At 28.8% G+C, this 17,825-nt stretch overlaps 1 protein-coding gene across 1 annotated transcript; it reads left to right on the top strand.

Annotated features, from left to right (window-relative positions):
- The first annotated feature begins 2,066 nt into the window (after positions 1 to 2,066).
- LOC145194509 (uncharacterized) lies at positions 2,067 to 15,223 on the top strand. Its single transcript, XM_090065672.1, has 5 exons — positions 2,067 to 2,241; positions 2,350 to 2,521; positions 6,829 to 6,881; positions 6,955 to 7,209; positions 10,109 to 15,223. Exons 2-5 carry the CDS (start codon positions 2,493 to 2,495, stop codon positions 14,986 to 14,988), a joined length of 5,217 nt encoding a protein of 1,738 aa, XP_089921798.1. The 5' UTR covers positions 2,067 to 2,241; positions 2,350 to 2,492; the 3' UTR covers positions 14,989 to 15,223.
- Positions 15,224 to 17,825: the final 2,602 nt, after the last annotated feature.

The following is a 17,825-nucleotide window of genomic DNA, read 5'->3' on the forward strand; positions in this document are numbered from 1 at the left end:
TTTACAAATCGAAGAGGGATTTAACTTAATGGTATTTTCTCTATTCAATTAATAAGGAACATTTAAATGACAGGCTTTAGTAATTTATTTAAAATAAATCTAAAATTTTGTTTTCGTATTTGAGTGATATGTAATGCAATATATAAAATGATGAAGAGGAACGTTATACTAATAGCAGTTTACTGTTTTTGGCTCGTCACCGATTCGGCTCTGGTGAATCTATGGGCTTGCATAGGACCTTTAAGCATTTGCCAGTGGCAGCCCGTTGATTAAGCCAATGTGCATGGTCGTCCATAATTAAGCCAATGTGCATGGCGGTCCTGCGCCAGCTCTGGCAAGCCAGGCCCGGTCATGTTCCACAGTCAGAGCCGGACCGTTGTCGGGCCATATAAACGTTGCTACTTGGAAAATGCCTTAATAAATACTAGAAAAGCTTTAACATTGAAGATTAAGTAAATATCATTAAATATCAGAACTAGTTAGAATTATAATAAGCATTGTATTGGGCGATTTCATCTTTAAAGACAATCGAAAATGAGAACATAATGTTTAGTCCGTACGAAAAACAACAGATTCCAAATAAAGTTATTTGATCCCAAATTGTAAACAACATGTGAAGAAAGCTGAGCCTTAAATTTCCGAGAGCTTGTGAGATTTCAGTCTTCTAAATGAATTAAAATTACCTGCAATACAAACTGTTATTCTTTTATAATTCAAATCCAATTAAGTTTGAGGGACCCGCTCTTTACTATTCAGTTACTTGACATCTCTGTATCATCAGTGTAATTTGTTCCGGGTGTCAATACCATCTCGTTTCACATACCAGAATGACAAATCAGACAATTACGAAAAAAGCTAAAACGCGTCAATTATTGCAATAGTTTGTTCTATATTATGACCAACTGGCATCACTTTATGGCAAACATTGGTTCAAATGTAATTTTTAGAAAAAAAAAATTCACAAATAGTTTTATAATTTTCCTATATGAATACGACACATAGATGTATGTACCTCGTTTTCACATATAAAAATTAAAATATCGCAGTTTTGACAATAATTTTCTTAACTTTCACATAAAATATCGAATTCTTTTTTATATTAAGCGAAGTTTGCAAACTCGGAAAAAAAAAGTGCAAACGGTTATTTGTGCCCCAAACAAATTTACCAGTTCTATTCAGCGTGAACAAAACCTTTGCACTTTACGTAGATGATAATAGTGCTTGCAACTCTAAAATAACGGGTTTTTTTTTCAAAATCCCGAAAGTCGTGGAAAAGTCAGTATAAATCCCAGAAATCTCGGATTTTCATATTTTTGTATCTTGGATTTACTTTTCTTTTTTTTATGATTCTCCGAAAGTTTTTAAATTTTTTAAAAATGTTTTAGTATTTATCACTTTTCCATTAAAAAAAATTGGGTAAAAGCGGGTCCAAGTTTAACAGTTTTCGAATGAATGGAATATCTTCTTTTTTTTTTCTTTTTTTTTTTTCAGAAAAAGATTTTTAGACATTTTTTTAACTAGATTTATTAAGAAAACTTTGGCTTTACAAAAAGATAAAAAATTTATTTTAAATTTTATTTAGTTTATAAGTTACAAACATTTAAAGTCAAAAAAAAAGACAATGCTAAATTGTAAAATGTCCTTTAAAGTTCAACGTATTAATTTGCCATAAAAATAAAGTTATACAATTAAAAGCAATTAAAAAGATGATAATAAAGCAATTAAAAAGATGAGTTGATGCAATCAACTGTAAAGATGAGGAAAATTTTACAAAGTAATAAAAACGAAAAGAAAAAGGTTACAAAGCAGTAATAACGAATCAAAACTCGTTTTTATTTTTTATTACTGGAAAGAAGCAAATATTGAAGCTAGTTAACATAATAAAAATAACAAGCAAAAGTTTACACATCGGTTTTTTAACGATCCTCCGTAGCGGCAAATGGTCTTTTTCTTTCAGAATCTCGTTCCACATGTTTTAAGCTTTTATCATGAAACTCGATCCTATTATTTGATTAAGCCTCATATTAGGCGAAGACTTGAACTCATCGACGGCCTTTGTTCTATAAAATAAAAAATTTGACACCAACTTCATACCATTAAACGAGTTTAATCTCTTTACAAGAGAGTTTATTTGCTCCAAACTTTTGAATGTAAACGATCACACCGAACTAAAACACGATCACACCGAACTAAAACACGATCACACCGAACTAAGATTGTTTTTATCACAGTTCTCGTTTGGTAATTTTTCATTATATAAATCCTTTTATTTATTTAATATGGACTTTTAATTTTTTTATCTTGATTTTTATGTTTTGCTGTTGCATGGTTCAGTTTTTTTCTATTTAGCGTTGAGGTTAAAGCTTCATTTTTAAAATCTTTTACGTGCTTTAAGAAAGTTTAAGAAAAGCTGTTGAAACAAACACTGGTTTTGTCCATCGAACAGCTGTTCTCCTAAAAATTGCAGAAAAAGAATATTTTCAGTAAGGAAAATGGAGGCGCTAGAGGACGAAATGAACCGGTACGTCGTCTGTTTTTCTTCTACTTGTGTTACTTGTTTCATAGTTCTTTAGCAATTTAAGTTTCATAGTTAGAAAACCCGTCAGTGTAGAAAAAAATATGATTTTGTAGAAGTAAATAAATAAAACAGAATAAAAGAATATGTTCCGTTACTCTACTCATCTGATTGAGTAATGGCATTCCCAAAAAAGTCCGCAATTTCTTTCCGAATAGAGAATCAGAACAATGACTTGTGCTCATTCTCCTCGCGAGTTTTCTAACTACTGAAAAAAGTGAAATATATCAGCGAAGGATTTAAAACCAACATAAATTATCATAAGTTACATATTCATAATATTTAGTGTTATCTTTAATGTAAACACACGATAAACCATTAAGTTCCATCATTAGAAAAGCACGTTTAAAAAATTTCCATAGAAGCAAAAAATTTTCTGCAATAGCTAAACGTTGAATGTTATTTAGCGTAGAAAAAAAGAAAATAGTTTTAAAGTAGTAGAAAAAAGGAAACAAGTTTCAAATAAATTTTAAACTGATAAAACCATTGCACAGATCACATTAATTATAGTTATAAAAATTTTATGGTAAAGTTGGAGAGTTTATTTACTTAAGTTGGAGAATATTTGTGTTTCACTTTACTTAGGTTGTTTTTATGTCAGTCACTGTAGATTGCACTCTGCTTGCTAGCTATTTTTCAATGCTAATCAATGGTAAAACAAGAGCCTGCACCTATTCTTAGGATTGAAGGGAAAATGTTTGAAGTGTCCGAGTTTTTTATTTTGATGATTTAAAAACACTTGCTCATCTACGATACTATTTAAAAAAACTTAACTTGATTTAAAATAATATTAACTTAGAAATATGAACAAAGTTCAACAAATTTTTGATTTAACTTCAGCCACCACCTCGAAGTTTGTATGAACCAGACATAAATGTAAAAATGTTATTAATTTACATGGTGAGCATACAACTTCACATGGTGAGCATACAACTACACATGGTGAGCATACAACTTCCACAATATTTTATTCTATTTAAGACCGTTCATTCTTTGCCTTGCAACAGGATATAAGTTTTGTCCTCCTTAGAAAAGCGAAAATCTAAGATTTTGTTATTTTAAAAAGGACACTTAAAAAAAGCAGATCCAATACACACCTACGAATTGCTAAACAAAGAAATTATTCTTCAAAAGGTCAAAGGTCTGAAATAGTTATGATTGAAACTAATGACATTAAAGACTATAAGCATAGCTTGCTTTAGAATTATACAAAAGATCTTAAAATTTGTTTCAACGTTTCTCAGTTTTCATAAACAACGCAACGATAGAATGAACCCAGCATTGCTGAGGGTAAATGACTTGGTTGAGGATCTTGATTGAAGGTCTTTCAATAACTGCATTTCTACTCAAAATATTTCAACGAAGCCATTTGAAGAACGGTTAATCAACTTTGCCAAGATTCAATTTTTATTACTTTTGGATTTTAGAGCACAAGTAAAAAAAAAATATGTAAACATGTAAACCCCCTGTAAAGCTCCAGCAATATTCATCTATGAAAAAAAAAACCGTGTAAAGCAAGGCAATCTTCGCACCCTGGGTGAGTGAACTCAATTAGTATTACACTAGTCCTTTTTTTTATAGTTAAGGATCATAGCTATTGTCAGCTATGACTTTCAACCAAACAATAAATTTAACTTTATCAGTTGGATTTTCTTTAAATTTTGAAGAAAGTCTTTAATTTTCTTCATTTTGAAGAAAGTCTTTCATTTTCTTCATTTTGAAGAAAGTCTTTCATTTTCTTCATTTTGAAGAAGGTCTTTCATTTTCTTCATTTTGAAGAAAGTCTTTCATTTTCTTTAAATTTTGAAGAAAGTCTTTCATTTTCTTCATTGATAAAATATTATTTACATATAATAAATATATAACTATAATTTTTTTACATAATAATTTCATTTCCTCCATAAAGTTGTCCAATATAAGAAAAAAGATAACTGAAGCTAAAGCTAACATAAAGTAAACTAAAATTGACTATAAACTAAACCAAAACTATAAACTAAAATAAACTCTAAATCTTAATATCTGCCTTTCAGAAGACAAAAATCAATTCATAATTCCTAATAACATTTAGTTCATAATAACATCATGCACTATGAATCTAAAATACAAACAATTATTTTTTATACCAATCTTGACAGTCTTTTTTTTCAGGCTTTTCCCATAAGCTGTGTAGTGAAGAATTAAAAGTTAAACAGAATGCTTTCCATCTGATGTTTGTTAGATTGACTCAAATAAAAAGACCGGCCAAGCAAGGAATACTTTTATTTGTAAAAATATTCAATAAACTACAGTGTTGCTAACAGGAGATGTACAGCATCTTATTGCTGCGTAAAAAAAAACTCTTTCCATTATAAATTTTGGAAAAAAGGACTGTTTAACATATAACAATACTTCTTTATAAATGGATGTCTGAGACCTGAAAAATGTGGAGGCTTCAGACAAATTTTAAGCGATAATGAAATCACTTCAATAGTAAACTTTATTAGCCTACAAGTGTTTCCCATATCGGAGAGGTTAAAAAGTGTCAGACTGTATCTTCTGTCTAAACAAAATATTGTAAAATAAGACAATAGAGATATTTCATCACCTTCTTAATCTAAAAAAAAAAAAGAATTAATCAACATTCAATGTTGGATTTGGAAACCTAATAACAGAAAACACAAAAAAAAGTTGATTAGAAATATGTTTGATATGAAACCAAAAATAAAAGACTTTACTAAATATTATCTGCACAAAATAAAATCAAAATAGTTCTACTCTCCTATGAGTACAATGAAAATGTCATTAAAGTTTGCTTTCACATGCAACAAGGCCAACCGATTCTTAAACTTGCTGGTTGGTGAAGTGCTTAATGCTTGACAACATCAGCACTACAATTTAACATTGAACAAATCAGTGTTATGTTCAAAGCTGTTACATATTCTTTCCTTTTTTAAATGAGGTTTTTTTAATTTATGTATGAAAATAACATTAATATTAAAACAATTCAAATGAACTTTTGTCCTAAACGTCAAATGCTCATATAACGCATCTGCGAAAGAGGTTTGGAGGGGAGGTAGGGGAGTATCAGTGAGTTAAGTAAGAGTTTAGAGGAGGATCAAATTTACGACATGGATTTAAGATAACGTTTTGCTGGATTCTATATATTTAGTTAAATCATAGACATCTTTAATTGCATTCCAAATCTTTATCCAAATTTAACTAATGTAATTGAGCATTTTTATGATGCTAAAGAATCATGCAACTTGGTTTTAACCGCTGATAACCATGATTGAAACGTCTCATAACATTTTTAAGGATATTTGTGTCATCCCAGTCTGCATTAAACACATTTTGACACCAACAACATCGATTGTAGCTTTTAATTTTAAACTGCGCAAGTAAGAATAAATGACGTATTAATTTTAAAATATTACAAATAACTGCAATCTCGGAAAAATTATTTGCTTATCATTTACCGTAGACGAGGTTGTCAAAATATTAGGAGAATTCTAGAAATGTCTTTTATCAATTCTATAAATATATACAAATACACTTAGTTCGCATCCGTAAAACAATTGAAAAATAGTTTTGTCACATAATTTTGTTTTATAAGGGCACATTTTTAAAGAAAAATGTGCCCTTGTAAAAAACCTCTCACATTTTAAACTGTTATAAATATTATTAAAATAAAAAAAAAAAAAAAAACATCTATAATATCCCTCTTGTCCTGTTTGAAAAAGCGCCTTTAAATTAAGCTTTAAAGCGCGTGTTGGACTTCAAAACTGTTCTTTAAACTAAATGTTTTGTTAATCATTTTTTTAAATAATGCCACAATTCCTAATTTTAGCAGACCTCAATCATACAGGCACTGCTGAATTATTCAAAGTTGTTCAAGTTTCTTTTAAAATAGATGCTGTAGGAAAGATGGATCTTTGGCATCTTTTTGTCCATAAGATCCAAAAACCCTTTAAGTCAAGCAACTTTAATAGTCAACTAAATAATTTATTGATGGACATGGAAAATGAAATTCAATCAAAAAGAAGTTTACTGGGGTGGCAGTTTTGTTTCAGTGACTTTCTGAAGTATCATATATCAAACGGTTTATTTCACTTCTAAATCTCCTCTCATGTATTTTGATGCAGCACCTATATCTTTGTACTTGTTTGTTAACCGTGAAAATAGTTTGCTGACGAATTAAAGAGCATTTTACTAATTAAATTAATGAGCGTTTTAGTGAAAGTTATCATAAACAATAACGGACTTCTTTTTCGTAGAACGGCTTTAAAAGACGAAGATGTCATGGAGAGCGAGTTCGACGATATAAAGGGTAATAAAATATTTTTAATGTTTCCCTATTTTAAACTGATTTTCGATTTTCAAAAAATAACCTTCTCTCTTAGTTGAAAAGTTTCCACAAGATGTATTTACAACACTTGCTGATTTGCTAACTTATGATTGGCAAAAACTTACTCGATGTCTTTCGGTTGACGACTCTGCAATAGAAAATGTAAAAGAAGAGTTTAAAACTACGCGAGAACAAACTTTGCAAATACTGAACCAATGGCGTAAGAACAACCCATCAAAAAAATGGCGAGATGTAAAAAGAGGATTACTTTTTTGCAACCGTAAAGATTTAATCAGTACATGCGAACGAAGTAGGTATTTTGAGTTTCATAGGTTTTGTTTCGCCTTTGCATGCCGACGTTTTTCCGGCTGCCCCTGAATATTTATTAGAGATTAAAAAAAAACAAAAAATATACAAAAAAGATTAAAACACTACAGACAATTAAAATATTTTTTTTACTTATAACGAACATTTTTGAAAAGGACAAACTTTCTTTAATTTAATTATTTGATTTATGTCACATTTATCAGCAAAAACATTTAGTTGTTTTGCGGATTAAATTCACACTTAAATTCAAAAAAAGGTCTATTTATTGCAGTATTATAATTAGTTACTTAGTTTGCTATGTTAATTTTTTAAACATGAATTAAAAACTAAATGTAACAAGGACTCCAAAACATCTCTGTATTAACATTTTTTGAAGGCCTCATGCATTGCACGTTTTTAACCCTCCATCGAAGCGTTCTGCATAAACTTCTTACGTATCAAAAACATTTTAGACATTAGAAGTTAATGCAGTGACACCCTTTCGGGGTGCTAGTTTTTAAAAAGTTTTTTAGTTTTTACTTTAATTACTTTTTTAAGAAAATTGGTTTCGATTTCGAAAGAATAATTGTTTTAGTGCGAGGTTTTCCAATTAAACTTCAAAATATTCCTCTGGGAGTATTTATATGTAAAATGCTTTTTCCATAAAAAAGTGTAATTGTTTTAAAAAGCGTTTACAACTATAATTGCTTTAAAATATAACTAACTTAGAAACAAACTATTTCATCATAATAACAGCAAGCGTTTTTTTTATAAAAATTAATTACATTCAGTGCACATTGGGCCAGACATATAGGATATGGTGGACAAAACCTAATTATTACCCAATTGCTCCCCAAATCCATTTAGATATATAAATAATCATTATATATGAAATAATATTTATTTTTATCAAAAATATTTTAATTTTTAGTAACAAAATTACAATTAATAGGCTTAGTAAAAAAAAATTTTTTAAATCAAACTTCTTTTCAAAAATCAAACAACAAATTGTGTTTAGCTACAAAGAATAAGAAGAAGGTGGAGCTGATTCCCTCAGCAAAGCCAGAACTTCACTGGGGATTTTTTTAAAACTCTTACTATTTTTGTTATGATCTTTTCTTAATGATGTTATGACAGGATCACTAGATACAAGTAGTCTATTAACCAGGTCGCGATTTGTATCTATTCTAGAAGTCTTTCTACTGAAATCTTCCCTAAACTTTTTAAAATCCTTGTTGCGGGCCTCTTGTGCCTCCTCAGTCCAATTGGCAAGTACTGTCTAGCAATAATGGCATGGCCATGAACTAAAATTTTGTGTACTGATTGTGACATGTAATACCAGGAATACTTAGATATGTAAAGTTTAAGAGCAGTAATACAAAACTCTTTAAACATGACAGTACCAATCTCAAATCCAGATGATAAAGTGACTAGAATGATGTAAAAATAAAATAAAAGAGTTTCATCTGCTTTCAAAATTTTGGCAGTTGATTGATAGTCTGCAAAGGCTCGTCGGGCGGTGTTTCCGTCATTACTGGTACCTACAAATTGCATATATGTGATAGTTAACCTGATGATTCATATACAAGTATTTATGTAATTTCACTTACCAGATCCTCCACTTTTTGGGAAATCCACAACCAGTCCCATTTGGTTCATAAATTCTGTCTGGATACGTTTCTTCACTTGCTTAACATTTTCCTTATCTTCAATAGCTCTAGACTGCCACTTTTGAGTTTCCAGCTTGTATCCAATATGTAATACCATTTCAAAAAACCTAATCCAGGAATGCAGGCTTTATATTTCCTTATATTTCCAACTTTATATTTCCCCGGTTTGCATCCTCCCATTTCTTTTGATATACTTTTAAAAACGCAGCACATCCAGTAGAACCCAAATTCATAAAGACTAGAATAGCTTCTACAGACAAAGAAAATGATTTATTACTAGGTTTTAGTTGGTCATGCCGTATACGTTTATGGACATCACTTATCTTCATATCAACTACAAAAAAATGATTTTAACATAATTAGTGCAACCACTATAAACTAATATAACATGAATATGGTCATTATTTTCATTTCAGCTACATTCAATTAGGCCAGTATAATAAGCACAGCACCTATTATTACCTAAAACCAAAAAAATAGGTTTATCGCGAATAGCATTTTACGAAAATATCTTTTTTTAAATGTTTACCAAACTTAAAGGGGCAGCGAAGAGCAGAATTAAACACCACCAATAGGCTGTACATATATTGTATTAACTTATTTTGACATTAATAAGCTGTTCCAGCAGGTTCTAAACTATATGCGCCACTTTTAATATAATATTTTAATATTATAAATAAGAATCTTGCCTTTATATTTCAAAATGAAACTGTGAGTTTACTACAAGACCTTGGAATTTGTGGTGGTATTTTTCGTAAAGCTATAAAATTAAATTTTAATAATGTGTCAATTAATTTCGCATATGTTAAATAGTTTAAAGGTTATTCATTGTCATAGTTGTAGGTGATATATCTATTATAAAAATTAATAAATGAATTTCTAAATATATTCAATTGTAAATGATATTTGTACATTTATGATGTACTATCAAACTACAAATAATGTTTTAAACCATACATTATGCTCTTATATACATAATATACTAAGTAGTTGGAAGTATTTCGAATATTTTTTTTTGAGGTTTTGTCTACCACCTGGCCCACTGTGCAGCGGTTTAAAAATTAATTACATCCGTCGATTTCATTATACATACATAAATCGTCAATAGAGTTTATTATGTTTTTGCTACCAAAAACAAAAAATATAACAGCAAACGCCGTTCAAAAAATAACTTATAAACATTCATCAAAAATGTCACCGTGTAGTTGAAAATAAAATTTTTGTGTGTTTTAGAGTTAATATCCCGACACTCCATTTTTGGTTCCCTACCGCCGACAAAAGCGTTCTTTTCACGTGAAGATGAACTTAACCAAATTCATAAATACGTCTGTCAAACAAACGATTCGGGTAAATTGATCACAGTTTTAACTGGAATGTCTGGAATAGGAAAAACTCAGCTCGCTAGAAAATATGCAGCCATTTATAATGACTATTTTGAAAGCGTTGTGTGGTTGGATGCATCATTTGACAAAATACAAGTTTCTATGACTAATCTCTGTCAACAAATAGGCATAAGCGTAAGAGATTCTGAAGGCAATCCGTTCGATATTGAAGTAGTTTCTAGAAAAATACATCACTATTTTGAAAGAGAAAAAACGCTATACATCTTCGACAACGTGGATGGTGAAAGTGTAAAGAATTTTGAAAAATACGTATCAAATAAAAAAAAATCATTTACTTTGGTAACATCGCAATGGAAAACATGGTCAACCGATGTTAATCAAGTGCAAATTCATTCTTTCTCGCCTCAAGATGCGTTTCTTTTTGCTAAAGGAAATATTAAACAAATATTAACAAACGATGACGAAAAACTAAAAGAAATAACCAAAGTGCTTAAATATCATCCACTCGCCATTAATCAAGCCATTCTCTATATAAACAACAACAGCGTTTCTCTGCAGGAATATATAGATCTTTTTCGATCATATCCCATTGAAATGCTCGAGGAAGTTACCATCAATGAAATGGAAACAAAGTCTATAATTACATCAATTAGCATAGTATTAAACAAAATAGAAACATCGAATGAAAAGTCAGTAGAACTTTTAAACCATTTATCGTATTGCGACGGTCAAAACATTGCAAAAAAGTTTATTCACAGTGTTTCAAAGCACCTGAAAATAAACGATGAGGTTTTGATAAATCGAGCAATAAGTTTACTAGTAAGTTATTCGTTACTTGATCTTTTCGACGATGACAATGACAGGTATGCGATGCACGAAATGACACAGTTAGCGTGTAAATGTTATCAAAAACGCAAAGAAATAGCAGAAGTATGCCATGAAAACATCATTGATTTTCTAAAATTACAGTTGGAAGAGGCAAAGGAACACGTTGACGATGGGAAGTACTTCTATAACCATTTCATCCACATGTTTCATACTAGCATACAAAAAATGTGTGAAGTGTTCCATCAACAGAGTTGGATTATTCAAAGTTTCTTATCAAACAAAGGCCTTTTACAAGAAGCAATTTACATACTCGATACCATTCAAAAATATAACACTAAATCTTATGGAGCTGAAAATCAAACAACTTTAGTTACAAAATATGATAAAGCGGTCTGTTTGAAAAATATGGGAAAATATAATGAAGCTTTAGAAATTTTATACCAAGTTGATAAAATACAAACGGATGTTTTAGGTATGAATCATTCATCGACATTGAATACAAAAAACTATATAGCACTCTGTTTATATGGAATGAGAAAATATAATGAAGCTTTAGAAATTAATTATCAAGTTGATCAAATACAAACGGATGTTTTAGGCATCAATCATTCATCGACATTGAATACAAAAAACTATATAGCACTCTGTTTATATGGAATGAGAAAATATAATGAAGCTTTAGAAATTAATTATCAAGTTGATCAAATACAAACGGATATCTTAGGTATCAATCATCCATCAACATTGCGCACAAAAAATAATATAGCAAATTGTTTGAAGAATATAGGAAAATATAATGATGCTTTAGAAATTAATTATCAAGTTGATAAAATACAAATGGATAGTTTAGGTATCAATCATCCATCAACATTGAATACAAAAAATAATATAGCAAACTGTTTGAAGAATATGGGAAAATATAATGAAGCTTTAGAAATTAATTATCAAGTTGATAAAATACAAATGGATAGTTTAGGTATCAATCATCCATCAACATTGCGCACAAAAAACAATATAGCAAGCTGTTTGTATGAAATGGGAAACTATAATGAAGCTTTAGAAATTAATTATCAAGTTGATAAAATACAAACAGATAATTTAAATATCAATCATCAATCAACATTGCGCACAAAAAATTATATAGCAAACTGTTTGAAGAATTTGGGAAAATATAATGAAGCTTTAGAAATATTTTATCAAGTTGATAAAATACAAAAGGATATTTTGGGTATCAATCATCCATCAACATTGCGAACAAAATGTAATATAGCAAGCTGTTCGTATAAAATGGGAAATTATAATGAAGCTTTAGAAATTAATTATCAAGTTGATAAAATACAAAAGGATACTTTGGGTATCAATCATCCATCAACATTGCGCACAAAAAATAATATAGCAAACTGTTTGAAGAATATGGGAAAATATAATGAAGTTTTAGAAACTAATTATCAAGTTGATAAAATACAAACGGATTTTTTATGTATAAACCATCCATCGACATTGACTACAAAAAATGATATAGCAAGCTGTTTGTATGGAATGGGAAAATATAATGAAGCTTTAGAAATTCATTATCAAGTTGATAAAATACAAACGGATATTTTAGGTATTAATCATCCATCAACATTGTCCACAAAAAATAATATAGCAATCTGTTTGTATGAAATGGGAAAATATAATGAAGCTTTAGAAACTCATAATCAAGTTTATAAACTACGAAAGGATGTTTTAGGTATCAATCATCTATCAACATTGGATACAAAAAATAATATAGCAGTCTGTTTGAGGAATATGGGAAAATATAATGAAGCTTTAGAAACTTATTATCAAGTTTATAAACTACGAACGGATATTTTAGGTATTAATCATCCATCAACATTGGATACAAAAAATAATATAGCAGTCTGTTTGAGGAATATGGGAAAATATAATGAAGCTTTAGAAATTCATTATCAAGTTGATAAAATACAAATGGATATTTTAGGTATTAATCATCCATCAACACTCCGCACAAAAGATAATATAGCAGTCTGTTTGAAGAATATGGGAAAATATAATGAAGCTTTAGAAACTAATTATCAAGTTGATAAAATACAAAAGGATACTTTGGGTATCAATCATCCATCAATATTGCGTAAAAAAACAAATATAGCAAGCTGTTTGAAGAATATGGGAAAATATAATGAAGCTTTAGAAACTAATTATCAAGTTGATAAAATACAAATGGAATTTTTAGGTATCAACCATCCATCAACATTGACTACAAAAAATGATATAGCAAACTGTTTGTATGGAATGGGAAAATATAATGAAGCTTTAGAAATTCATTATCAAGTTGATAAAATACAAACGGATATTTTAGGTATTAATCATCCATCAACATTGTCCACAAAAAATAATATAGCAAGCTGTTTGTATGGAATGGGAAAATATAATGAAGCTTTAGAAATTCATTATCAAGTTGATAAAATACAAACGGATATTTTAGGTATTAATCATCCATCAACATTGTCCACAAAAAATAATATAGCAATCTGTTTGTATGAAATGGGAAAATATAATGAAGCTTTAGAAACTCATAATCAAGTTTATAAACTACGAAAGGATGTTTTAGGTATCAATCATCTATCAACATTGGATACAAAAAATAATATAGCAGTCTGTTTGAGGAATATGGGAAAATATAATGAAGCTTTAGAAACTTATTATCAAGTTTATAAACTACGAACGGATATTTTAGGTATTAATCATCCATCAACATTGGATACAAAAAATAATATAGCAGTCTGTTTGAGGAATATGGGAAAATATAATGAAGCTTTAGAAATTCATTATCAAGTTGATAAAATACAAATGGATATTTTAGGTATTAATCATCCATCAACACTCCGCACAAAAGATAATATAGCAGTCTGTTTGAAGAATATGGGAAAATATAATGAAGCTTTAGAAACTAATTATCAAGTTGATAAAATACAAAAGGATACTTTGGGTATCAATCATCCATCAATATTGCGTAAAAAAACAAATATAGCAAGCTGTTTGAAGAATATGGGAAAATATAATGAAGCTTTAGAAACTAATTATCAAGTTGATAAAATACAAATGGAATTTTTAGGTATCAACCATCCATCAACATTGACTACAAAAAATGATATAGCAAACTGTTTGAAGAATATGGGAAAATATAATGAAGCTTTAGAAATTCATTATCAAGTTGATAAAATACAAACGGATATTTTAGGTATTAATCATCCATCAACATTGTCCACAAAAAATAATATAGCAATCTGTTTGTATGAAATGGGAAAATATAATGAAGCTTTAGAAACTTATTATCAAGTTCATAAACTACGAACGGATGTTTTAGGTATCAATCATCCATCAACATTGGATACAAAAAATAATATAGCAGTCTGCTTGAGGAATATGGGAAAATATAATGAAGCTTTAGAAATTTATTATCAAGTTTATAAACTACGAACGGATATTTTAGGTATCAATCATCCATCAACATTGGATACAAATAATAATGTAGCAGTCTGCTTGAGGAATATGGGAAAATATAATGAAGCTTTAGAAATTCATTATCAAGTTAATGAAAAACAAATGGGTATTTTAGGTATTTATCACCCATCAACATTGCGCACAAAAAATAATATAGCAGTCTGTTTGAAGAATATGAGAAAATATAATGAAGCTTTAGAAATTTTTTATCAAGTTGATAAAATACAAACTGATATTTTAGGTATCAATCATTCATCAACATTGGGTACAAAAAATGATTTAGCAAACTGTTTGAAGAATATGGGAAAATATAATGAAGCTTTAGAAATTTTTTATCAAGTTGATAAAGTACAAACGGATATTTTAGGTATCAATCATCCATCAACATTGCGCACGAAAAATAATATAGCATGCTGTTTGTATGGAATGGGATAGTGTAATGAAGCTTTAGAAATTTGTTATCAAGTTGATAAAATACAACGGAAATTTTAGGTATCAACTATCCATCGACATTGGCTACAAAAAATATTATAGCATGCACACCCAAAATTCTTAATGAAAGCCTTACAATTAGAAAATGAGAAAAATATATTCGAAAAAAAAATGATAGCCACGCAAATGTATCATTCGGTTCGCTAATTTAGCTTTAATTGATAGAATTTCACATAAATGAAAGAAGTTATATATTTTATATTTTGGGAGACCGGGGCTAGTTGCAACAAAATTTAAAAAACTGCATTTATCTCCTTAAACTTTAATTATTTTGAAGTTTTTTTTTCAGTGTTATAAAAAAGATGTTAGTGACATATTAATCCAACAGTGATAAACATAATATAAAACTTAGTTATTCCGCAATAGTGAAACAAAAATGAAAAAAAAGATGTTGCAACTTACCCCGAATCGGGGCAAGTTGCAACATCTTTTGTTGCAACTACACCATCTTCTTATTAAGCATTTATTAAGCAAATTACTTTTGTTGCAACTACACCATCTTCTTATTAAGCAGATTTACTTAGGATGTGTCTACAAATGCCTAATCTGAATCAGAATTGCGAAAATAAAAACTTTTATAGTCATATAAAGCTCAATCAATGTCCCTGGGTGAATTTTTAAGAATTTTTAAAAAAAGTTTAAAGGAAATAATTTTTATCCAAAAATAACTTTTAAGAAGAAACGTTCATAAGATAAATTAATCAGAAAATAAAAATAGAAAATTTTTACAAGAAATTTAAATTAGTAGTCTTGAGGGAGAAAATTATAAAATTTTAAAATGAAAATAGAAATTTTTTACGAGAAATTTAAATTAGTAGTCTCGCTTAGAATTTTAAGTTAAAAGAATAACGTGTGACAACTAAAAAACGAGACTGGATTTAAAGACACATATCTTTTTAAAGAAATAAGAATTTAAAAATAGGAAAACTGTTTTAGAAGGTATTCTTATTCTAGTTTTTAAATATTTTATGTATTTTTATTTTTTATAGAAAAATGAATAAAAAAATAAATTCAAAACAAAAAGAGATTAGAAAACGTGTGTATGAATTTTATTTAAATCACAAAAATGCTGGTAAAAAGTTCACTTATGACCACTTTAAAGTTGAGAATATAACTAAAAGTACTATCTACAAGATAATTAAACGTGCTGAAAGTGAATCTGGGTACCAAAGAGTTAAAGGAAGTGGAAAAAGCTAAAAAAAATGACCAGGACAAAGATTGAAAGGCTCAAACTCATGTTTGACCATAAAGACGGAGTTTCTCAACGACAGACAGGTAAAAAGTTCAACTGTACTCAGCAACACATCAGTAAAACATTAAAAAAAAGAACAAATATTAAGTCAAGAAAAAAAATGACGATTTCAAAACGCTCTGACCAGCAAAAAGCAGCAGCTAGAACTAAGTGCAGTCGATTGTGTCAGAAATTCAAAAATCGTAAACCAATCATTGACGATGAGTCTTATTTCACGTTAAATCACTCCAGTATCAATGGAAATGATATATTTTATACTAGTGGTGTAAAATCTACTCCATCTACAGTTAAATACCAAAGAAAAGTTTCAAAAGAAATTACTTCTATGAATTGCTTTTTCTGAAAATGGAACTTCTCAACCTTATTTTGTACCAAGTGGACTGGCTGTAAATCAAAAAATCTATTTCAACCAATGTATTAAGAAGAGACTTATTCCATTCATCAATAAGTATCATTCAGATGGTGCATATGTATTCTGGCCAGATTTAGCATCATCTCACTATGCAAAAACAATAATTATGTATTTAAACCAGGAAAACTTGCATTATGTCAAGAAAGCGGATAACCCTGCAAACTTGCCAGAACGTCGTCCTATCGAAAATTTTTGAAGTATTTTGAAAGGCTTTGTCTACAAGAATAATTGGCATGCAGAAAATCTTAAAAAATTACGTTCTTGAATCAAGTATTGCCTTAATAAAATTGATATTGAGCTCATACGGAGCCTAGCTCAGTCTATACCAGGCCTTATAAAGTCAGATTTTTTTGATAAAGTCAGAAGAAATGGTTTAGTTGAGAACAACTGACTATATTTTTAGAAACTAGAATAAAAGTACTTTCTAGAACATTTTTCGTTTTTGTTTTATCTTACTTCTTTAGAGAGATATGTGTCTTTAAATTCAGTCTCGTTTTTTAGTTGTCACCCGTTAAATAAGTAGTTTAAATTTATTAAACTTTTATTGACTATTTCTTTTTTTAAAATTTAAATCAAAACTTTAACTAAGAATTTTTTTTTTTTAAGAAAAAAATGGAAAATAAACTAAAAGTGAAATTTAAAGAAGGACTTGATAGATAAATTTAAAAGAAATTTATAAATAAAAAAAGAAATAATTTATAAATATTTATAGCAGATATTTAAAAACGAAATGTAATTTAGTGATTTAAATTAGAAATTTAAATCGGGAAGTTAAATTAGAAACTTGATAGAAAAAGTCAAGATGTTTAAGTTAGCAATTTAAATATGAAACTTGTATTAGAAATTAGTTTAGAAATTCAAACAAGAAATTCAAGCTAGAAATATTTATTAGAAACTTACATTAGATAACTAAATTAGAAATGATAATTTCAGTTTTTAACTAGAAAGTTAAATTAATAATGAAAGTTAGAAATTTGAATTGTAAATTAAATTTTGAAAACTAAGTTAAAACTTTAAAACAAAGTTTTAAGCTTAACAACGATGCTTATCTTCAGTACAAGAAGCTGCTCTGAGTCTTTGAGTTATACTTGCAGTTCTCTTGCTTCATCTATGTAT

This window comes from Hydra viridissima, unplaced genomic scaffold (genome assembly GCF_058129835.1).
Source record: "Hydra viridissima isolate aposymbiotic clone 2 unplaced genomic scaffold, HvirCarnegie_v1 scaffold_10, whole genome shotgun sequence".
NCBI classification, from domain to species: Eukaryota; Metazoa; Cnidaria; class Hydrozoa; order Anthoathecata; family Hydridae; genus Hydra; species Hydra viridissima.